Source organism: Phyllopteryx taeniolatus, chromosome 6 (genome assembly GCF_024500385.1).
Source record: "Phyllopteryx taeniolatus isolate TA_2022b chromosome 6, UOR_Ptae_1.2, whole genome shotgun sequence".
Lineage (NCBI taxonomy): Eukaryota > Metazoa > Chordata > Actinopteri > Syngnathiformes > Syngnathidae > Phyllopteryx > Phyllopteryx taeniolatus.
In genome coordinates this window covers 31076678-31100715 of record NC_084507.1, presented here as the reverse complement: position 1 = coordinate 31100715, position 24038 = coordinate 31076678, and the positions used below count along the sequence as shown (strand labels likewise).

Below are 24038 nucleotides of genomic sequence, written 5' to 3'. Positions count from 1 at the left end.
AAGAAGTTATTTTAAAAAAAAAAACAAAAAAACAAACGGTGTGGGACAGACAACACGTCGGAGACAGGTAACACATAATGCCAGTATCAGACTACTGCAATAAAATCTTGTATTCCTTATCCCGTTTTTACGATCATTGGGCTTTATCTTGTCAACTGAAATGCAACCGGATACACTCGTTACCGTGGCGATGACAACAAGAACGGAGCAAGCCGACGTTATTATAAGGCCAAAATGGGGAAAAACGTGTGTTGGTGGTCACCGGTGCTCATGACAGGAGAGGACGTTCGTTGAAGGCTTGCTTGAGGTATGTTCGCGTACTTTTAATACGATGCGTCTCACAAGCAGGCAATAAAACGTTCTGTAGCTTAGCAAGCTACTGCTAGCACTGACGGTTGTACGTAAACATGCTGCCGTTCTGTCGATACATGCTCTAAAGTTTCGGTCTGGGTGAAGTCATTTAATTAAAAATAAAGTAATTTAATTACAGTCAGTTAGCACCCATTATTTCTGTCATGTAATGTTGGTTTGACCTGACTGATTAGAAAACAAGATCTGACTAGAGCAGTGATTTCCAACCTTTATGGAGGCAAGGAACATATTTTAATGTCACAAAAAGTGGATCCATTCATTACTGTATTTACTTCCTTTAGTCTGTCACTATGCCTCACTGGCATAAATAGAGGAACAAAGATACATTATTGATTGTAAATATATTTTTTTGGAGCAATGAAGTACACAAGTATATACAGTAAATGAACAGGTCATTTAAACAGACACATTCCTCCATCGTGTGATTGGATCGGTGATCGTTTTTTTAAACTCGCTGATCGGCCCCAAATATCCTGATTGTGAAAACAGAGGTGGACGTGTAAAATGTGTGACTGTGCCCTCTTCCTCTCTGACACAGGCACACACCGACGAACAGATTGAGCATAAACCAAAATGGGAAAAAAGATAATTAAAGCCAGTAGCGAAAACCTTGGAAGCCCAATTCAGACATAAACGTTAGACGGACGGGCGTGCACGTCATTACTTCCATATGTGCTATAAAAGTAAGTATTTATTATTCAATTGGGTTTTACGACATTTCCAACGAGGGACAGCCGACTTTGATAAGAGGCAGGTGCGACCGAAACTCGTTGCCAGCCAATCGCAGGGCACAAAGATAAACAATCATTCACACCAAAGGACAATTTACAGTCTTCAATTAAGATAGCATACATATTTTTGGAATGTGGGAGGAACAGAGCGTGGGGATTTGAACCTCGGAAAAGTGAGGCGGACGTACTAACCAGTCGGCAACCGTGCCAACTAAACATATTATAATAATTATCTTTGAAACTAGTAATCAATATTAAGGAATTTTAGTCAATTGCCCATGCCTAGTTCAAATAAATAAAATAAACTGTCAAGTTAGTGTCTGTTCCATGTGATATTGAGATTACAAAAAAAAAAAATACAATTACATTTAAAAAAAAGTCCCATTACTACCTAATGAAGAGCACTAATAGGAAACACAGCAAATAAGATGGCCAAAATGTAGCACAACTATACATACTCCAGTTTCATCATTGAGACACTTTCTCCTTTTGGGGAAAAAAATATTTGAATATGAACCAAATTACACTCTACAATGAATTCAAATCATAAAGAAAAACAGGCTGGATTTTTACTGGGGGTCAAAGTGCCCAATTCTGAATTCCTGTATCGGGATTTCACTCTTTACACAGCCAGGACGCAAATGAGAATTGTGTTACTTGATCCAAGCCGTGTAAATCCGAAGAAAAACTGTAAACTTCTCTAACACTTCATTTGAATTTTCCGCGTGCCACATTATAATACGGGCAAATAGATACTTTGAAAAAAAAAATAAAAATGTGTATGAAAGTTTCCACCGATGACAACTTTGAAACCACACCTACAAATACACGCGCACTTTGGAACTATACTCTGCAACACTGCACGCCCTTGAGTTTGAATCTCCTTTCATGCATTGGACACAATGCGCGTGACCCACATTGCATTCAACTGCGCCTTACACACCAAACACACACACACACACACACACACACACGACCTGCTACCAAGCCAGCATACCCTTCGGGTGCCATGGGAGCAGGCATCTCCATGGAAACCGATGTTTACACCACTTGACTGCTGGAAAGTACAGACCGCAGTTTGGCACTAACAGTGGATTTTGAATACATCAGCACAAGAAGCTGAATGACTGAGCAACAGACAGAAAAAGAGAAAGAGGGACCTAATGTACAATTTCAATAATGAGCACAAACACGAAGCATGTTGAGCGTGACATACAGCCACGCAATTCAGCATATGCCTTTGACACTCATGTTACCATGCCATGTGGTAAAAATACATCCGACTGTGACGCTCCAACATACCCACTGTAATAACAGAGCAAGAAAAGTGCCAACACCCAAATTACTTCAGTCATAAACTAGATTATTTTTCCACTGCCAATAATGACTATATGAATCCCATTTGCGTTCTAGGCAGGACATGCCCACCCGCAAAATATGATTGGCTGCTGTATCCAGGCGGGAAATTAAGTGGGAAGTAGGAATTGGCCTTTATACTGCCCCCAGGTGGCCAAGGTCCACACACCAGAAAGAGCAGCGCAATGTACATTGAATTGAATGAGAAAGTGTGACAAAAACTGTTTACCAGTAATTATTTTTAATTGTCATTACTTTTAGAATGTATAATATTATGGAGTGCTACTTTTATCATTATTAATTGATAAATCAATAACTAATGCAATTTTGTTGTTGTTGCTGTTTTATAGTGGCCTGGATCAGTTTCTGGCCTCAGTCACCAAGAACACAGCAGGTAACACACTGCACCTGAACTCTGCCCGTGTTTGTGGAGGATGAAAAAAAATCAATAAATCCGAGTATTACGCAAATGACATCATCCTCACAGTCAGGCATGGCGGTGAAAAGTTGTTGAATTTCTGAACACTTGGGAATGAAATGCTTACGTCATTATGTACAGTATAGAGCTGTGTGCTGTGTGTGTGTGAGGGCGGGCGGGGGGGGGGGGGGGGGGGGGGGGGGGAGAACACCTAACACAGCTAAGTCGCCCACAAAAATAGGTTGATGCAAAGATTTGTAATAAGAGAGACAATATGTGAAGGCAAGAGAATGTGTATTTTACCCTCCTCCGCCCTATTTGCACATACCATTGCTCCAATTATTTCCATTCGCAAAGCAAACACGCGGTCGGTCAGTCTTCCTCTCTGACAAACCCGCATACCACGGTGACTAACATATGACAGCAGGGTTCCGAAAATAAATGTCTCGCCCATAACAGCTGCATAATATAGTCCACAGTAGATGCTTGACGCTGATCACAGAAGCAAATTGAAGTTCTTTCCCATTATTAAGAGGTGACTGCCACTGTTGCGTTTCACCAGGAACAGGTTCCTTGCTTTGGAGCCCTTCCTCATTGTCTGACTCTACAGTTCTGAACTGTTCTTGGATTACCCGTTCCTGGTGAAAAACGCTGTTGTCGTTAGTTGGCATGATAAGTGAAATATCAGACACTTGTAATAATGTTTCTTGATAAAACCACCTGCCCGGCGAACACGAGACCAGTTTAAGGCATTATTGGTCTCATTGGTCAGTACTGATTAGTTTCCCCATCCAAAATGCTTTTGACGGAACAACTTCCCAAACAGAAAAAAACCAACGTGGACACTTCTGACAGACTACAGCATACTGTAGAATAACAATGTATAACTTCAACAATCATTCCTCATCTCTGCCTTCAGAGTTATTTTTAAGAGTATGCATGTAATAGAAGGTAATAGAAGGGGAAAAAAAAAAAAACTGAACTCCCTTTGGCAGCAGTGCTGAGCTCGTGGCAAACCACGTGAAGCTCCACCAAGGACAATTTTGTAATGACAGTCTTGGGAGGAGAGTTTTATTTGCATCTGTCTCACATTTTCCCATCATTTGAGATGCAGCAGGATGCAGAGAAATCATACGGTCACACTTCTTGGGGCAAATTCTGGACTGACATAAACGGCATCCCACTACTCTAGACTACTTGGCTTTATAAGACTTCTCCAAATACTAGACTCACGTTTTAACTTCAGTGAGTAGATCTTCTACCTGATCAACAGTTAAAAAAGCAGCCAGGAAGTAAGCAAGTTTACACAAACAGGACGTGGTAGGCAATAATTATGGGTGTGTGCTGGGATTGGGAGACAGTTATTCATAATTTTATACTTTCTATCTGCAACATCTGTCCACCCAGTCTTCCTGTCTCTCTGTTTTTTTTTTACTTACAGCTGAAGAGCCATAAGAGACTGAAAAGCCGCCTTTTTAAGCCTGCGCAGCAACAAAGTGAGAAATGTATGTCAAAGTGAGCGCGTGGATGTTTGATCTTCATTTTCTGCTTAACGTCGGGGGGGGGGGGGGGGGGGGAGCTGACGGCTATGCCAGTGACTTTGGGCGAAATAAGGTGTGAGCGGCCACAATTACAGAGGGACACAGTGACGACTCCTTACCTGCCCCGATATTAAAATGCCGAGTTCAGAAATCAAGTCGCAGTGAAGGCCGCTTACTACTATTTTCTACCGGTTATCCCGGTCTGGGTCATGCAGTAGGTGAGCTGGATAACGGCATCATTATCAAATGTGATTGTATGACAGGATTTGCAATCGCAAGGTTGGAAAAATCAAGCAACCGATCAGATTTCATAAGCGCGTGCTCGTCTTGCCGAGTTAGGTCAAAACATCAACAGCCGTTGGTGTGAACTGCCACAGGCAATCATTACTTCAATCAATCTAACAACACAATCAAAACACAGTAGTGGAGTAGGTTGTTAACAACTCACCCAGTCCATTGATGCACAACAACAAAAAAGCACGGTTCCCTTTCGCTCCACAAGCAACAGAAGCCACAATTAAACTATGTTTGGCTCGCTGATAGAGAAAAGACAGAGGGGGGGGGGGGGGCAGAGGGAGCATGGGGGGGGGGGGGGGGGGGGGGCTCTTTATGCTCATGCTGGAACTCTCTGGTGTCAGGAAACTGCCTACAAAAGGCGACCAACACAATACTGTACTGGCATGTCATTCTATAGCACTACTCCTATTAGTATAATATGAGCCACAATAACTCTGCAGTATATCTTCTACCCAATGAAATATTAACTACGGGGGAAAACCATTTTGGTTTTTGGTGAAAATGCAATGGAAAAGGAAGCTCAATCAGAAGGCACCCAACACCTGTTACTGTGGACTGTGCGGTATTAAATCATATTAACAATAACGCACAAACTGTAGCCTGGAACGATCCAATAAGTCAACTAGCCGACCCAATGCTAGTGTTTAGCCTGTCAAGCTAATTGCAGACTTTTGAGCGACTTACCCGGCCGTCGGTTCCGAGAGTTCGCTCATTGCGGTGAAATCCAGCTTGAGGAGAAGATTGCGGCGCAAAACTGAGAGCTGCGCTACTTAACCCAACCTCGCTGGACAGCCACCATGCTTGCACCTAAGGGTAGCAATCGGAGACACATTTAACACACTTGTTTCCGCACTCCAAAAAAAAACAAAAACAAAACAAAACAAAACACGTATTTCGGCCCGAAAGGTAACGAGTGTGACGCGTTCCGTCATAGGGTCCAACAAGTTGGTGAGCAAACATGACGACGGTCACCGCGCGCAAAGACGGCAAAGTGTCTTGAAGGCCAACTACGACACAATAGTCGAACCATGACGTTTAATAATAATAATAATAATAATAATAATAACCTTATTATATTGAAGACGTACTCACTCGCTCATTGCCCCTTTTCGGTTGTCCCTGTCAAATCCACTTGATTTAATCTTAACGCTCATCCAGTCGATGACAAGCCTGAACTACACAATCTAAAACTGTTGTTTACTTCTGGTATATTTCGAAATAAAAGTAAAATCCGTCCGTTACGTTACTTTTGTTGTTGTCCACAAATTATTTAACATTATGAAGAGTACGCCGGCTTATAAAGTTAATACTAAAAATGGTACATAAATTAGTCATGTCAGCACTGTCACTGTATAATAAAATACCACCTCTGGTGACTTTTATTTTGAAGCCGGCGTCTGTTTTGGCTCGACTCGTCAAATCTAACTTGATGCAAAGTCTCCAATCCTGCCTTCGTCAGCAGAAGATCCCAGCTCGATCCTCCGCAATGGGAGGATCCTCCTCATTCGGTGGACGTTCACAGCCCCAATTCATCCAGCCATCTGTTCTTCTGTAACGCTCGTCACCCAACTCTTCTCATTCAGTCACAGGACAAGTGATGATGATGATGATGATCGATTTTAAATCATCATCATCATCACCAAACCAATCGTTGACGGGTTTGGGTGCTGATCAGAAAATTTCAGGGGCACTTTTGCTGCTCCGAGGGCACTTTTTTTCCCACACACACATAGGGTAAAAAAAAAAGATGATGGGGTAAAAAGTGGGTGGGTAGTCAATTAACATTTTCCATAAACTGTACTTGTCGGAGTACTTTAAATGCACTATACTTTTTACTTTTACTTGAATATTTATGTGAAGAAGGAAACATTTCCTCTTTTACAATGATCGACATGCGCTCGCTACTTTTATTTATCCATTCAAGCTGTGCGTGTCTATTTTTAGACGCCATCTTCGACTTCCGCATGGGGCCCCCGTTGCTCCAATCAAACGTGAACTCTTAAGTCATTGAACTCCAATTCACCAATCAGACGACACAAGGCAGTCACATGACCGCGTACGTAGCCTTTCTCGAGCCAATCAAAATGACTCATTTTTTTCCTAGGAGCTGCCAGGGGTCCCGGCGGGGCACAACCCAAAAAATAGGAAACTCGGGACACCCTTTGCATAGGATCCCGAGGGGTCGGGTGCAGCGTGACCTCAGCGGTTGACCCGGGTGGCCGCCTGAAGGCGGCGACCTTCGCAGTCCAAACCTAGCTCGCGGAAGCTGGCTTGAGGGACGTGGAAAGTTAACGAAGGACACACAGCTCGGGCTACGGAACCAGAGAATCAGCACCTCCGAATGAGACAACGGCCCGAAGCCGAAAAAGGCTGGCAGTGGCAGGAAATCTACAGCGGGTCCTTTAACGTCGTGGTGGCTTTGTTATCTCTGAGCACCAAGCGCGAACACCTGATAAGGATCTTTAAGTCTCACTGAGGAAACAACAGCAACATTGAGCTTCCCTCTCACCAGTTAACAGCGAAGACACGAGGACACGTCTTTCATCAACAAAGAGCTAAAAGTCTGCTGCTTTCCTGACACAAAGACATCTGTCATCATGTCAGGTGAATATACACTTTGAACATTTTAGCATGAATCCTTTGGGACATTAGTTGGCCAGTGATTATATGAATACGTTCCATAAATATTTCTGCTTCTGAATGTTTTATTGAGTGGCACAGTTTTGTAAAATTAACGTGAGACATCTCAAACCTTCTGTCCGCAGAAGCAACTGTCTCTGTGATGACGGCGACTGACTATGATTATTCAGAGTACTTTGAGCGTGGAACAGAAGATTTTTCTCCCTGCGACAGTGGCGACGTGGTGAACTTCAGCAGAGTGTTCATCCTTATTCTCTACGTGTTGGTCGTCATCCTCGGCTTCACCGGTAAGTGTCAGATATCCCGTTTCAATCAATGTCGTCCTGTTGACGTTTCCCCACATCTTTCAAGGTAATGTCCTGGTGCTGTGCGTCCTGGTGAAACACCGTAAGCAGACGACCTTGACAGATGTCTGTCTATTCAACTTAGCTTTGTCTGACCTCGCCTTCATCTTCATACTTCCATTCTACGCACACTACACGATGGTCAAACAATGGACCCATGGTGACTTTTTGTGCCATTTCATCGGTGGTTTCCACAGCACTGGCTTCTTCTGCAGCGTCTTCTTCATGGTTGTCATGACACTGGACCGCTACATGGTTATCATGCATGATGCCAAGGTGGTCAAATACCGCACTGTGAGGGCGGGGGTCGCTCTCACTGTGGTTGTGTGGTTCCTGAGCTTGTGCGTCTCCCTTCCTGATTTCATATTCACCGCAGAGAGGAAAGAGCCTCACGGGCTGGGTTGCACTTACGTCTCGGCGAACGACGCCTGGAGCGTGTACACCATCTCATCCAAGAATATTTTGGGTCTGCTGCTCCCTTTGCTGGTTATGGTGCTGTGCTACTCCAGGATCATACCCGTCTTGAGGAGGATGAGGAGTGCAAAGAAACAACGTGTTGTCAAGCTGATCATTTCAATAGTGGTCATCTTCTTCCTCTTATGGACGCCGTGTAACATTTCAAATTGTCTTATGTATCTGCATTTCAAGGGTAAACTCCTACATGACTGCGACTCTTTCCAAAATTTAAAGCTGTCACTAGCAGTCACCGAGACAATTGCCAACGCCCACTGCTGCTTGAATCCCATCATATATGCTTTTGTGGGACAAAGGTTCATGAGGCGTGTCATGATGTTGAGTAAATGTGTTCGTGGGACTTCTACTGCCCGCAGACATTTGGCAGAATTCTCCTCCCGGAAGAGTTCAGTCGGCTCCTCTGAGGGCACGTTTATCATGTAGCTTTAATCCTATCGATCGATCGATCGATCGATCGATCTCACAGAGAGTTGCAGAAATTGTTTGATTGCGGGGACCGCCTCAAAAGGTTGTGCTGAAATGGTGGGGGGGGGGGGGGGCTACAGTTAAGGGTACATTTTTGTCCAGGCCAAGTGATTTTGAAAAAGTAATTATTGTGGAAAATTAAAAAAGCAAATAATGGATTTTGTTTGATTAATTTTCAGTACATTTGTATTCATTATTGCTTTTGTCGTTGACCATTGTGGTGTTGTTGTTTTTTTAACCTACGTGTTGTGTATCTCTGGTTTGATTGAGTTGCTGAATGTGTTTTCAATATGATCAGCTTCTATGTGTATACATGAATTATTATTTCTTCGTTTTCGGCTCATTTGTTCAAATAATGTAGTTTTCCAAAGATGTTTATAAAGAATAGTAAAAGTTTTGCTTCCTCTCAGAAAGTGTCTGTAATATTTTTTGAAGCACCATTATCATCAGTATTGACATTCAAAAAGTGAGAAAGTTGAGGAATGCTCATCAAACACGTCCACAAGTGAACAGGCTCATTGGGAACAGGCGGGTGCCGTGATTGGCTAGAAAAGGAGCTTCCCTCGATCGCTCAGTCATTCAATATCTTGTCTTTGCAGTGTATTCAATTAAATATAGGTTGAACATGATTTGGCAATCATTGCATTCTGCTTTTATTTATGTTTAACACGACGTCCCAACTTCATTGGAATTGGGGTCGTACATTATCAACTGCACATGAAGAAACGATGATTTCCACTTCATAAGAAGAAAAATAGAAGAAACAATGCACTGTGATAGACAGTGAATGTCAAAATCAACAACGACAACAACACACTATTACAAGCAAGTACTAAAAATCCATATCAAGCGTGTGAGTGTTTCCTGATTCTGAAAAATAAGGCCCCATTTTTTTAAATCGTACTCAACAATGAAAAGGGTGATAGGCTTCTCATGAACTTTCTATAGTCATGTTTTACGCACACACACACACACACACACACACACATGGCGCCGTTTCTGGGAAACCGCGCGTTACCTCTTCGCCGTATGTCGGAAACAACACCTTCACTTGGCTTTTGACCAGAAAACTGCTTTGCCACAGGATTTGACTTAAGAAAAGCTGAAGCGAGACACAATAACAGGACATGCAAATCGAACATTCGGCACAAAGCAGACAACAACGAGCACCGATTTTGTCAGAGAATGCGGTAATATACATTTTATTTTGGTAAAACGTAGCTTTGATTTGTGACAGCTATCCCGCAATTGTTACAGAAAACTTTGTAGTTGTGTGTACGCGTGATTGTGTGTGTGTGTGTTTGCTACAGGAAGTGGGGGTCGCACGAGTGTAAGTGTTGTGGCTCCGCGGCATCTAACAGCCAAGCCTGTCAATGAGCAAAAACTAAGACCACATGAGTAGTAGTCGGAGTTTTGTAACTACACAAGTCGTTTCCCGTTGAAATGAACATCCAGCTCGATGAGGAGAACATCTCCAGTGAATGGAACAATGTTACTCCGGATATTTCAAATTTGACAGACTGCTTTGCTGCACGAGTCTGTCAGTGATGACTCAGATAATGATCATCTGGAAAGTTCCAATTAAAGGGCAGGAAAGTACAGTTGTAGCTGCGAATGTACCTCCGAATATATAGCTTCTTTTCATACATTTAAGCGAGAAAGGATTCGTACTGTGACCTGGCCACAGATGCCAATTTAACAGATACAAATGTACTAATTCAATATTTATTGACCCAGGTTATGAATCATTTTGGGCGTCCCTGAGCTATGACCGCGAGTATGGAATAATGCAGCAGCTGCCTCTAAAAGAAAAGAGCCATGTTTACCATCTTTATGGTTTCCCCCCCCCCCCCATGTAAATTTATATTGTTGAAAAAAGATTTTGGTTATTTGAAAAGGTGTCATAAGAAGAAGTAGAAAAGGTTCATTTTGAGCTGTGCTTTAATAAAATGATCTCTAATAATAAATACAATTTTTTTTTTTTTTAAATAAAGGAGTGTTGCCTAGGATAGGTTGAATATTACAGCTGTTAATTTACCTGATTGACTTGCTGTCATTTTTGATGATGTGGGCACATTTGAAATGGACTCACACTCTTATTATATAAGATATCTTCACAAATCGAGACGCTTTTATTGTGCCCAAATGAAGTCATTTCTTGCTCTCCATGTGCTTACGCAGATTGATGGACGCAACAAAGAACGAGACGTTGATTTATTTGGACATGTATGAATATGAATATTACGAGGAAAATTCCAGCCACCGCGGGGACGAGGGTCCCCAGCTTTCCAAAGAATTCACGGCCACGCGGACTGTCCTCTGCATCCTGTTTTTTCTCGGTTTGCTAGGTATGTTCCCGAAGTGCAATGCACATTTGCTGGAAACCAATGCAAATTCCCAACACTTCAATCTAAAAACAAAAGAAGAAAAACAAACAAATGCAGACTGTGTTATTTCCCAGGCAACGCCACCGTGCTCTGGATTCTCCAGCGCCACATCAAGCTGAAGACGTTGACGGACATTTGTCTCCTCAACCTGGCCCTGTCAGACCTCAGTCTGGCTGTGTCTCTCTTCCTGTGGGCCTACGATTCGCAGGACCTTGCAGTATGCAAAGTCACAACGGGAGTTTATCAGGTGGGACCTGAATTGCGCTACAGAAATACACAAACGTAGAATAGAACACTCGTCATTTCATCCGGAATGAAAGATTAAAGCCACAGGAATCCGATTCATTGTAAAACCTCATGAACTCGATTCTATCTGAAATCTATTCGTTCCAGTAACGTTAATAACGCTCGACAAAGTGACGTGCGCGCCTGTATCAGCGGCGCCTCAAGACACAGACGCTCTAAAAGCGACTTTTTACTATTGTGTGTGTTTGCTCGCGTTTTCAGATGATTGACAGTGAGACTTCCAATGTATTATTTTCTGTGCTTTCCCGAACAGTTGGGATTTTACAGCGGAACGTTGTTCGTGACCTTGTTGAGCGTGGACCGCTACCTGGCCATCGTCCACGCCGTGGCCGCCACGCGAACCCGGACGCTCGGCTACGGCCTGGCAGCCGGCGTCGTGGTCTGGGTTGTGTCTGTGGTCATGGCAACCCCGCAGGTCATATTCGCCTCCGTTGTAGTGAGCGACAACAGCTTGCTGAGTTGCAAGCCGGTCTATCCGGAAGAAAGTCAGCAGTTTTGGAAGATGCTCCGAAACTTCAGCGAGAACACAGTGAGTCTTTTCCTGTGTCTACCGATCCAGATCTTTTGCTATGTGAAGATCCTGCATGTGCTGTCCAAGACGAGGAACTCCAAGAAGGATCGAGCTGTGAAATTGATATTCATCGTCGTCTGTGTGTTTGTTGTGTGCTGGGTGCCTTACAATGTTGTCGTTTTCCTTCAAACACTGCAACTGTTTGAGATGTTCAACACCTACAAGGCCTCAACAGCAATCAACTCGGCCACGGCCTGGTCCGAGATCGTCGCGCTGTCGCACTGCTGTGTGAATCCTGTCATTTACGCGTTAGTCGGGGAGAAATTCCGGAAGCCTTTGGGCAATTTGTTGTCCAGATACTGTTACAAGCGCAGAGCTTCTGTCAGTCACGGAGACAACTCAGAGAAAGAAACTTCCAACACAGCTCTGAGATCACAGATCTGAGATTAGGATACTAGAAACTAGGAATATGCATCATTTGGATGATCTGATTGAAAATAATTCTTACAAAAGTGTGGAATTGACTCTTGATTATGTCTTGAAGCAGTGGAGGCCAAATGGAGTGCTCGACTTGGCCGGCTAAATCCGGCAGAGGTCGTGTTGAGTCACTCTTAACACGTTGTGGTATAAATATTTTGTCTGCCTTCTAATAAGCCTCCTGTGGACAAGTAAGAATTAGCACTCTTGCGAAGACACTTAAGGCAATGCGTCTGGTTGGTCCAATGTTTTTGGGATGTCCATATGAAAGAAACGAATTCTATCGATCGAAAGCAAAACAACATAATGAATAGGAAGTTGAGCTACAACCACCAGAGCTCGCTCGCTCATGTGGCAACACGTAGAGGCAACATGCTAAGCCTCCGGGGGGTAACGCAAAATTCACCTTCATCCAAAATCCATCCATTTTCTGTACCGCTTATCCCCCCCCCCCGGGGTCGCGGGTGTGCTGGAGCCTATCCCAGCTATCTTCGGACCCTGAACTGGTCGCCAGCTAATCGCAGGGCACATAGAAAGAAACATCATCAATCATTCACACTCACATTCACACCTATGCGCAATTTAGAGTCATCAATCAACCTACCATGCATGTTTTTGGGACGTGGGAGGAAACCGGAGTACCCGGAGAAACCCCACCCAGGCACGGAGAGAACATGCAAACCCCACACAGGTAGTGTTGGGATTTGAACCCCGGTCCCCAGAACTGTGATGCAGATGTGCTAACCAGTCGTCAAACGTGCCGCACCAAACTACTAATTGTCAACCAAAATGCCAACCCTTTTTACCCCCTTGACTAACCTTTTGTTCTTTTGTTGTGTTACACTTGAAATTGTCTAAACCTTGTTAATTGTTGCAAACGCTTAAGTGTTCTGGATCATTTTTAGAGATTAACCTACTGCGTCAGTGTCTGCATTGGCCTAATGCGCACCTTTATTATTTGTTGTATTTACAGATGGCTAACTAATGTTTTTCCAACTACTAAACGTCATTCAAAATGCCATCCCCTTTTTACCCCTTTCAGATTGTTAACCTTTTGTTCTGCTGTTGTGTTACACTTGAAATTGTCTAAAAGCGTTCTGGATCATTCTTAGAGATTAACTCATTCACTGCCAGCCTTCCCATTTAACATGGATATTTGACTTCTAAAGCCGTCAATGGCAGTGAATGTGTTAACCTACTGAGTCAGTGTCTGCATTGGGCTAATCTACGCCTTTATTATTTGTTGTGTTTACAGATGACCAGCTAATGTTTTTCCTAATCGTAATGTTATCCCCCCCCCCCTTTTTTTAAACCCTTTTATATATCAGATTTTTAACCTTAAGTTGTTTGTTGTGCTACTTACACATTATTATTCATCTTAATGCTCCAACATTTGAAATAGCCTGTTTGTGCTGCGATGGGCCTACAGAATCAGTGCTGTTGGCCAATGTACCATAACTTGTTACTGTGTTTGAAATGTTATTAAAGTGTTTTGGGATCATAGTTTGCGGTATATTTATGCAGTAAACGATTAATCTATAATCCCTTTTTAGGAAACTTCGCTATTTGCAGTCGGGCTAAGATTCTAACCCCCACAAAAGAGGCTGGGGGGCACGGTATAGTATCAGCGATGGTTGAAATTCAAAGAAAATCTGACCCAAGATGCTCAGATTGGGACATAAAAACATCTGCCCTTTCCAGTGAAGACTAACTCGTAGGCAAAACCCAAAAGCATTTGACCTCAAATGTTATGCTGTAACATTTAACAACAGGTGCAGTTAGTGTCGGCAGGCAAGCAAGCGCCACCACAACGCTTGTGAGAGTGTCACAAAAGCCTTGCGCGACGCTCCAGCAGTGTACACTTGCAAGTCACTTTGTATTATTTAAAAGCTCGCAACCACTGGCTTGTGGTTCGACAGTGTATATCTGAAAGCATCCTCAGGAAGTATCGCGACAAGAAAATATAGCTTGCACATTTCTCAAGAACAATACAGCTGGCAATCGTCGCTAATTGCTGTTTGAAAGTGACTATTGATTGAACCAATGTGAGCAATCCAGGATTATCTCCAACATCACGTCTTAAAATCACTAGAAGGTAAAGTTCCTCTTTATTTTCTTTCTATAATATGTGAATTATCAGCAGGTTAACTTTTTGAATACCACTGTCAGATCGGAAAACAGATGGAACAGTATTGTCAGTGTTTAAGTGTCTTAACATTCACACATACAAACAATGCAAAGAGTAGTTATCTGAATGTCTTTGAAAAAAATAATTCACTATGTAAACTTTAAATCTAGTCGTATGTGTCACTGTAATAAACATATCCACTGTATCTCTACATGCAAAACACATTTTTCCTTTGAAAGGAAAGTCAAATTTCAATAAGGAGGATATTTGATGCTAACATAAAATGCCGATTCTGTTTCTTTGATATTTTACAGGCAACCACGATGGACAAAAGTTTTTCCTCTTCGGTTCAGAGTGACTTGAGAGAGAACCGATTCACGGTGGAATTAACAAGGTAAGAATAGAGTTGGAATAAAATGCCGATGTTGAAGTTGTTGAATTGTTGAATTGTTGGCCGGAAACCTCAACCTTCAGCCAAATATTTTGCTTTTCAACTTGTCAATATTGCCTTCTCGTGAGGTTGCGTTGTGTTCAAATCGACTCAAATACACGCATTTCAGCGCGAGCAAAGCACTAACGGAACAAAAAAGGCTGAACATGCTTTGCAAAAGACACAAACAGCAACTAAATCCTTAAGCCTGAAGAAGACAGAATGAACCTGTATCACAACAAGTGCATTTCATTTAGAACAAAATAACAATCGGATCAATGGACACACAAGTCATCAACTTGTATTTGTCAGGCTCGAGCAGCGACTTCTTAGTCACGACGGCGTGAAGGTCGCAGTCATTACGTTAGCAACACGTCCATTGAAGGTATTTGCTGCTTTAGCAAGTGCTTGTCCTCATTATCATGTTCGTGAAGTTGAAAAATAGCAGATCAGTGCCGGTTCTAGACGGAAACTCCAGAGTGTGGCCCGAACAAGACATAATGGGGAGTCGCGAGACCTTCAAAATGGGGTCTTGAGATCGTGAGCGGTCAGAAGTGTGACAACACTTCTGAGTGAGCAATTTTTGGCAGACTGCGAGGAGAGGGAAATGTTGCGTGGCTATCGCCTGCAAACTCAATGCTTCGTGGTGATTGTCCAGCTAGCGCACAACAGCGAGCACGAGCGATGAACAATTGTTCTTGCTTCCAACGCGGACATGTTGAAGATTGTAGTATTTTGTGTACAACAAGAATGTAGGCATTTCATTTTGCTTTCTTTAGGCCTACTTCAACAGCCTTTTCCGAGAACACGACACTGGACGACCTGTACTTTTTTCCCGAGGGCGACTTCGGGTGGTGCTTTTACGAGCGACACGGAGCTTCTTTCCTCCCGGCCATCTACTGCGCGTTGTTCCTGGTGGGCCTCGCGGGCAACTCTCTGGTCGTGTGGGTCCTGGTCCGCGGGGTGCGGCTTCGCAACATGACGGACGTGTGCCTCCTGAACTTGGCCGTGGCCGACCTCCTGTTGGTGGGCTCCCTTCCCTTCCTGGCCTACCAAGCCCGGGACCAGTGGATATTTGGGGACCCGATGTGCAGAGCGTTGGTGGGTGTCCACAACATCGTTTTTTACTCTGGCATTTTTTTCATCACGGTGATGAGCATCGACAGGTACTTAGCGATAGTGCACGCTGTTTACACGCTGAGGGCACGCACACGCTCCACTGGTGTAATTGTAGCGGTTGTCACTTGGGTCGCTGGATTTTTGACCTCATTTCCCGAACTCATCTACCTGAAAAAGCAGCCCGATCGCACGAACGCCACCTTCTGCTTCCCCGTGTATCCCACACCCACTGTGGACAACAGCGACACTCACTTCTGGCGGGTTTTCGGCCTTTTGAAAAAGAACTTCATAGGCTTATTCGTTCCCATGGTCGTCATGACTTTCTGCTACTCGCAAATCATCAGGCGGCTGCTTTCCAGCCAGTCGTCCAGACGACGGACCATCCATTTGGTCGTCACGGTGGTGGCCGTCTTCTTCTTATGCTGGGTGCCTTACAACGTGGCGTGCTTGTTCAAAGCGCTGGAGCTGCTGCAAGTCTACACAGACTGCGGCAGCAGCAAAGCCATCAGGCTGGCTTTGCAAATCACAGAGGTCGTCGCCTACCTGCACAGCTGCCTCAACCCTGTGCTGTACGTGTTCGTGGGCCGGAAGTTCCGGAACAACCTGCTCAGGTTGATCCGCAGGACGCCGTGTGGTCTGCGGCAGCTCGTCAAGGTCCTCGTACCGCAGCGGCAGATAAGCAGGTCCAACGTCTCCCAAACCACCAGCGTGGACGAGGGGAGCACGGCTGTGTGAAGTGGCGGCATCATTCGGTTTGCGCTGTTGTCCGGGGACATTTCTCTTCTTTTACCCTAATGATTCCATTAACCGTCACAAACCACCAGATAGTATTTGACACGGAGCTACTGTACATTATTCAAGGACCTGGAGCGCCCAGATGGCCTATTTTTCACGAACAACTTCTCCATGTATTATTATTATTATTATTATTATTTTTTTTTGCTCAAGAAAATGAAACTGGCAGTCATTTTTAATAATAACAATTGCTGTTTTCATTGTCAAAATCAATATTCTAAAGTGGCAGTATTTACTCCTATGTTATATTTCGTCACTGTTGGGCGGAATCCCTCCACCTCCAAAATGACAACTTTTCAGGGAAAAAAAAAAAAAAAAAACGAACTCCACCATCTTGCGTGTGGAGTTAAACTTTATATTGCACACTCACATCAACACAACGGCAGCAAACATTGTTCAATTGCTAATTTAATATGCTAAAGAAATTACTAATTTATTATGGTGTCGATGATTAAAATGGTACCAACAAGGCGCCAGGGTAGCTAGTGTTCGCCGTGTTGCCAACCGCGGTCACATGACGCCGCCACTGTACAAAAAAAAAAAGCCTTTGACAAAAGCATATGCCTGCATTATCTCATCTTCCCAAACAAGCCATGAGCGACGCAATCAAAACAGTCAGCTGACTAAAGCCGTGTATAAAGGTAGAAATGAATCTGCACCCATTTCCCTTATGTCTCATGCGACTTCCTTCCTTCTGCAAACGAAGCATTACAGAGATGGAGTTTAACAAAACAAGCCTACTCAAATGTACCAAACCTGACAATTTTCACTCGTCGTTGCATGTGGAAATGCGCTCGTCTTGCGTTGCTGACATCAGCAGGCACACGCAGGTTTCAACGTAGATGTGGGCGGGCCCAAATCTGTCTGAAAATCAAATATGTCATCAGAAAACAAGCCTAAAATTACAACCGAGTTCATTTTGGGAGGACTTTTTTCTGCAGGCATCATCTTTAAGTCCACAACTACGGAATAAGTGCCAATGTTCGCAGCGTTACAGATCCCGGGGTTTACAATGGCGCAACCAGCCATTGTGAGCAGTTGCGCAATAACACGAAATCTAATACAAGGACAAGATCATGTATGAATTATTATAAAAGACAAAGAAAACAAAAGAAATACATTTGTAGAATATATTATAGTATATATTTGTCTCAAAAGTATTTTTGGGGTCAAAATGGCTGTCCATTGTCCTACAAGCGCAGCTCCAACTAACGGAGACAAATTCCTTGTGTGTTTTGACATACTTGGCAAATAAAGAGGATTCTGATTCTCACGAGTGGCTTTTATTAGATTATGTTAGCGGAGCAAATGTCAGCCAGCCGGCAGGCATATGATTGCATCTTGCAAAAGGCAACTTTCTAATGTAACATTTTTCTTTCTAAAATTGCTTGATGTAGCTGAATATAACATTTGTGGCTTCATGCACTGTTCCGCCGCTATGGTAAGTTGATGCAGTGAAACACTTAACGCATACTGACCTAACGTCAACGTGCAAGTCACGCCAAAACTCACCACTGCAGTCAGCTGCTCGACTTGTGCAAGAAGTGTGTCATCACACCTTCAGCTACAGCTTTCCGCAAAGAAAACCACAAGGTTATGGGTGAAAACAAAAACAATGTTTGCATCATTTTTTCTAGCATTTTGCAAGATGCGACTTTTCAAAACTAAGACATACATTTTCAATATGATTTCACAGTCAAATTTTCATAAAAAAAAAAAAAAAAAAAGTGTGAACTATTACACATTTCTTGTTTATGCAGCATTTCATTTTCTCGCGTGTGCGTTGTGTCTTTACACAAAGATGTTTTCGCGCAGGAGGCACCAGTTGCTCTTTGAACGTTTAATGGCAAAATAACACCACAAACTAAAATATTTACACTTACATGAAACATGTAAACACAGTCTTCTGTACAGAGGAATATACATGCAAAAGTAAAAATGAAGTCATCATACAACATTCAAATTGACATTGCCGCAGTCAGTGTTTTCCTATTTCAAAGATGAAGCAACAGTCACACTCTTTGAGGTTTACGTCCTGGCTGGAGGCAAAATGCCCTCCGCCTCGCTCTGTACATCTTTACATGGACAAGCAAGAGGGGCATGAGCGCTTCACAAAGGCATTTCAATACTTACAACATGTTTTGCTCGATAGAAGCTTTTACAGAACTAGATGAAGATTTCTTTTAGAGACGCACCAAGACGAATAAAAATGACACCAAAACCTTTGCACAACTCAACATCAGACACAATGCTTCCAATGAAATTAGAAAGGGTTTTTGTTTTGTTTTGTTTCCGTTTGATCCAACCAAATTTGAGCAAGCATTCTCGACTGCTAATATGAAACAAAAAGAAATGTCGTCTCCTAAATGGATTAGGCACCCGATGCTAAGCCGATGCTTAAGGATGCAAACACAAAGTGAAGTCCAGCCGTGACTAAGCCATTAAATCACCAAACATTCTCACGAAACAATAAATAAAACGTCATTCATGTAAACTCTTAAATATCTGGGTTCACTGTGCTCTCTATAAGTTAACACGACAAATCATAGTACAGGAAAACGAATAGAAAACTTTGGTATTATTATGGAAAGAAACAATAACAAAAAAGCATAAGTGCCTGTTTTTGAATTTTTATTTTTTAAATAGATGCACGTTTTACATTGTTGCCAAAGCTCCTCATTTCGCTGGGGTTTAGCAGATATTAGTCATGAACTTAATACAAAAAGAGTTAACACAATACAGACGTCTCTTGCAGTACCAGTTACGTACATGCCGTTATCTATTTTAAAGACTACCGCTACAACACAAATCTTCATAAATAGTTGCAGAAATGTTCAAGCTGCAACATGGCACATGAAAACCGACGTAAAACGAGTGCATTTCCAAATGTGTTCATGTGCTGCAAATGAAATAAGACTTTGTTCAGTGGCAACAGAGAAAAAAAGAGACCAAATGAAAAAGCGAGACCAATTTATTTACAAATAAGGCGGAGATCTAAGAAGCTTTGCCTTGAAAGTTCAATTCATTTAGCTTGTGCTGAGAAGACTTCAGCAAGAGGACAGCACGCGCTATTGCACTCAAAGACGCCACAATGGAAAACGCGCTCAGGTCTTCATGTTGCTGTGACAACAAGACGACCTCAACTGATGGACTTTCACATCTTTTTGTGTCTTCTCCTTCAACTCACTAAAGAACTTTTGTTTCCCTCAAAAGTTCCGAGCAGATTTGTTGCCTAACTGTACAGTTTCACTTAGAAAAAAGTAATCTCTTTTTACAAAGAAAAAGGCGTCTTCTGTGGTCAACTAAAAGCAGCCTGAGACACACTGACTACACAGTACTCCGTTTTCTCTTTGTAACACAATACGGCTCACTTGTCTCTCTGCTAAGTCAGGCTTGGAAGTCAGTTTGTTGTGCAGGCATAAACGGCGTACGCCGAGGTCAGGAGGGGAGAGGCGGAGTCGAAGGGTTCGTCGGCAGACGTCATTCAGTCAGTCAGCAGCGAGCAGCAGCAGCAGCAGGAGGAGGAGGAGGACACTCGTGGATCGGTGAGGGAATATGGCATCGGTGTGGAAAAGTCAGTTGAGAACAGCAAAACCTCGTCCTTCCCCTCACATGTGGTTGAGCAGGCGGCTGTGAAGGAACGCCTTCAGCGTCCCGACGGGCCGCACGTCGTTCTGGTGCTTGCGCCTCTCGATGAACGAAATGAGCCGGGACGTGTCCAGGTGCGGACTGCGGTTCTGGCACGGCGGAAGCCGCGCGCGATTCGAGGCGGCGTATCCGGCGTCGCCGTCGGCCACGCCCGGAAGGCGGAGCCAGGGCTCGCGCAGGCAGGCCGTCGCCGAGGGCCGCCGCTCGGGCTCGCCCCGCAGCAGCAGGCGCACGAAGTCGCGGGCGGCCGCGCTCACGCCTTCGAAGTAGTCCTCGGGGAAGCTGAAGTCCAGGCGGCAGATGTTCAGACACGTCTCCTCCAGGCTCTCGTCCAGGAAAGGCGACGCGCCGCTGAGCACCACGTAGGTCAGCACGCCTGCAAGACACGCCAGTGAACCACGCCCAGAAAGTCCCACCGGCAGGTGGATGAAAATACGTCATTCACTCACCGGCGCAATCGAATGAGGCCAAGGGCTTCGTTTTGAAGTCACTATCTGAGTGGCGCCCCCGCTTACGGCGACTTACGAGCCGTGCTACGAGGGCCAGTCAAAAAGTAAGGAGCCCCACTGGATTTAACCTACTAATCGTTTATTTTGGGGGACATTTTCATGGTTTGTAGTTTAAATACCACACGTGTTTGAAGGTTTCTTTTCTTTTCTTTTTTTTTTTAAAAGCTTTGTTTACGCTCTTCCTCCATATCAATAGTTTTTTTTGAGGGGGAGGGGGGAACCTATCCCCCGTTATTTGCAAAATTCCCTTCTTATTTGTTGTATTTTTCTTCACTCAATCCGCCGCTTATTTGCATTTTTTTTTCTTTCTTTCATAGCAATCACTGTATAACGAGCGCCAAACACTCAAAGATTCTGTCCCAATAAGCAAACAAAACCCAAAAACGGAACGTGTCCGTCATCCTTGGAGGTTCCAGTATATTACCTCTGCCAATTTGTTTCTTTTTCTTCCATTTTGTAGTGAATAATACTTGGACTTTTAAAGCAAACACCAGGTGCACGCACATCTATGGAGGTGGATGTCGGTGCATTATTTAGCTTCTGAGGCAGCCTATACTCTGCTTAACCCCAATATAGTTCTTTTTGCGACGAAATGAGTCTTGTATCGACTTTTGCGGGTATAACTGATGAAGTGGCAGGTGAGTGTTCCTTTCCTGAGCTGATAAGCAAAACAAAAACCCCAAACTCTCATTTGCCTAAACTCACCTAAGCTCCACATGTCGGACATCAGCGAGGCGGGCCGACCCAGGACGAGCTCGGGGGCCGAGAACTCCGGGCTGCCCAGAAGAGGGTGGATGTAGGGGGACGGGGGGTTGAGCAGAACGGCATCACCAAAGTCCGTCAGCTTGACCACGGGCTGGGAGGACACCTGCTCTACCAAGATGTTCTCAGGCTGTGAAAACAGCGACACGTGGCGCAGTTAGGACTCCTTTACCGCATTCCGCAGAGGTGCGAGTGACCCCCGATAGGTTTACTTTGAGGTCAAGGTGCACGATCCTCCAGCCGTGCAGGTACTGGAGCGCTTCGAGAATATCTCTGAGGTACAGGGCCACTTTCTCCTCCGTCAGGTTGCCCCAGCTCACGATGTAGTCCAGGAAACGCCCTTGGTCTGCCCTGAGCGCAGTAGCCGATAACACAGCTTGAGTCAAGTTGCTCTGCGGCAGGTAACATTTTGCCAAGCGGCCGTCAATCGCGAACGAGCAGCAATGGATGAAATGTATTTGGGATGCATAACAGTAAAGACGTTTTGACATCAAAAATACTACTTTACAACATTTGTTTTCTTCGAAAAACAACAACAACAACAATCTTTTGAATAATAAGAATAAAAAAAAAAATGCTAATCATTCAGTCATACAAGTCCAATTGATTGATTTTCCAAATGAAACTCAGCGGGCTATGTATTTACTGATGGGCCATGTATTTCTTGGGCAAACTAGATGTAAATGGCGCATATATATATATACTGTGACTTGAAAAACAAACAAACAATTGGACAACTATAATTCTAGCTTTTCCGCGGTTTGTCCCAGTGGGCTGACTTACTAAATTGCAGGTTTCCACGGTGTACTTACATCTCTAAAATAAGAACGTAGCTGCTGGCCGTCTCGTACGTGTCCAGGAAGCGGACCAGGTTGGGATGATCCACGGTCTGGAGGAGTTTGACCTCCTGCAGCACCTGTTCCCGACGCAGCAGCTTCTTGTTGACATGTTTGGCCGCCACGGTCCATTTGCTGCCTCTCTGGTCGCACCGCTTGGTCACCGAGAAGCGGCCTCTGCCCAACGCAAATCGGAGGGAGGGGTAAATATTCCCGTTCTTGCCTGCGGTCGATTTTGCTGTTGCTCGGCTCGACGCGCAACGACCGAGAACCTAATTCGCCGACATGAAGTTCTTGCCTATCGTGTGGGTTTGATATGGCGATCAAATAGAATAAAAGCATGCATTCCTACCTTCCAAGTTCGGAAATATCAGTGTAGTGGGACTCAAAACCACGTTTCCAAATTGCATTGTTGCTATCATCCGGGCTTCCTGCAAATAAACAAAAAAAAACGACAGCGTTCGGTTCCTTTTTGGGTTTGATTTCAAAGCCGACACTTTGAGCTGAAGACATCACACCGCGGCAGACGTCTCACCCGAGACTCTGAGGCTGGCCGAGGAGGCGACGCAACCGGCCACATTCGTAGCGACGCACGTGTACTTGCCGTCGTCGTCCATCGTCGCCCCGAGGATACACAGGGTGGCCTCGCCTGTCTCGCTGCACAGATTTGATCTCCTTTTTAGCTCGTTTGTTAAAACTGCGCGACGTGTATCAAGGTGCGATGCAACGCGTTCTTAAAACGCTTGAAAGGGACGCAGATGACGCCGAACGCAATGCGGCTTCATTTATTGTTGCGGGAGCTTGTAATCCTGTTTCGCGCAAGCCAGTCAATCATGCCAAGGCTTTTCTGAAGCTGTCCTACAAAAAAAAAAAAAAAAAAAAAAGGCAAAACAATCCCGACCCAAGTTACCTGTAGGTGATGTTGTATTGTCCGTTGTTGCTGAGAGTGTCGTCGTCGGGACCTTGCCAGGTGACAGCGGCTCGCGGTCGCCCGCTCACTTTGCACCTGAGAGTAACGCTGTCGCCACTCTCGCACGCGACATCGCCAAGCGGGATGAGGAAGTCTGGAGGAGCTGCATGGCACAATCAGAATGGAAGATGACAACATATGAAAGAACGCAAAGACAAGTCTAGCTTCATTCATTTGGGGGGGGGGCACTGTTTATCGCGGTCACACATACTGTAGATCCAGTAATGCACTCACCATCACTGATGAAGTTGGGATTCAGAAGCTGCAACGTAAACATCGAGACAAATATCAATTTCCTGTACAATCGGGAGGCTTGAGAAAGAGCGAAAGAGAGCCGATCGGATCATTTGCACTCTGCACCTTGCCAGAGACTTTGTTGGCCAGGTTGTCCTGAGATTTGCGGTAGCCGTTCTCCAATTTGTCTCTTTTCTCTGACTTGCGGCGGATACGAAGTGCAGTATGCCATGATAGGGATTTTCTAAACCAGAGAAGAGCGATCAACATTTTTGACATTCGCGCTGC

At 44.2% G+C, this 24038-nt stretch overlaps 5 protein-coding genes across 19 annotated transcripts in view; 3 read left to right on the top strand and 2 right to left on the bottom strand.

Moving 5' to 3' along the window:
- cobl (cordon-bleu WH2 repeat protein) overlaps positions 1-17803 on the bottom strand; it is a 52176-nt gene extending 34373 nt beyond the window's left edge. For 2 of the 8 annotated variants that reach the window (XM_061775917.1, XM_061775921.1), the window contains exon 1: positions 5808-5898. In XM_061775917.1, the coding sequence (XP_061631901.1) occupies positions 5808-5869 (62 nt within the window). In that variant the 5' untranslated portion in view covers positions 5870-5898. Of the gene's footprint in view, positions 1-4866; positions 4936-5399; positions 5523-5782; positions 5926-17547 lie in introns of those variants that run through there. The other 6 variants (XM_061775913.1, XM_061775914.1, XM_061775916.1 and 3 more) reach the window with 6 other exon arrangements.
- Positions 4070-8692, top strand: LOC133479242 (C-C chemokine receptor type 1). Its single transcript, XM_061775929.1, has 4 exons — positions 4070-4382; positions 6820-7319; positions 7481-7642; positions 7707-8692. The coding sequence occupies exons 2-4, from the start codon at positions 7313-7315 to the stop codon at positions 8594-8596; spliced, it is 1059 nt and encodes a 352-aa protein (XP_061631913.1). The 5' UTR covers positions 4070-4382; positions 6820-7312; the 3' UTR covers positions 8597-8692.
- si:cabz01093077.1 (C-C chemokine receptor type 8) lies at positions 9676-13822 on the top strand. Its single transcript, XM_061775931.1, has 4 exons — positions 9676-9828; positions 10820-10986; positions 11100-11272; positions 11585-13822. The coding sequence occupies exons 1-4, from the start codon at positions 9824-9826 to the stop codon at positions 12284-12286; spliced, it is 1047 nt and encodes a 348-aa protein (XP_061631915.1). The 5' UTR covers positions 9676-9823; the 3' UTR covers positions 12287-13822.
- Positions 14220-17091, top strand: cabz01093075.1. The gene is made up of 3 exons (XM_061775928.1): positions 14220-14414; positions 14762-14841; positions 15657-17091. Exons 2-3 carry the CDS (start codon positions 14771-14773, stop codon positions 16729-16731), a joined length of 1146 nt encoding a protein of 381 aa, XP_061631912.1. The 5' UTR covers positions 14220-14414; positions 14762-14770; the 3' UTR covers positions 16732-17091.
- triob (trio Rho guanine nucleotide exchange factor b) overlaps positions 17472-24038 on the bottom strand; it is an 85422-nt gene continuing 78855 nt past the window's right edge. For 6 of the 8 annotated variants that reach the window (XM_061775901.1, XM_061775902.1, XM_061775904.1 and 3 more), the window contains 9 exons: positions 23877-23994; positions 23751-23778; positions 23457-23619; positions 23082-23203; positions 22899-22977; positions 22523-22723; positions 21923-22061; positions 21654-21840; positions 18617-20815 (listed from right to left, as the gene is read on the bottom strand). In XM_061775901.1, coding sequence (XP_061631885.1) covers positions 20400-20815; positions 21654-21840; positions 21923-22061; positions 22523-22723; positions 22899-22977; positions 23082-23203; positions 23457-23619; positions 23751-23778; positions 23877-23994 — 1453 coding nt within the window. In that variant the 3' untranslated portion in view covers positions 18617-20399. Of the gene's footprint in view, positions 17656-18303; positions 18362-18616; positions 20816-21653; positions 21841-21922; positions 22062-22522; positions 22724-22898; positions 22978-23081; positions 23204-23456; positions 23620-23750; positions 23779-23876; positions 23995-24038 lie in introns of those variants that run through there. The other 2 variants (XM_061775906.1, XR_009788881.1) reach the window with 2 other exon arrangements.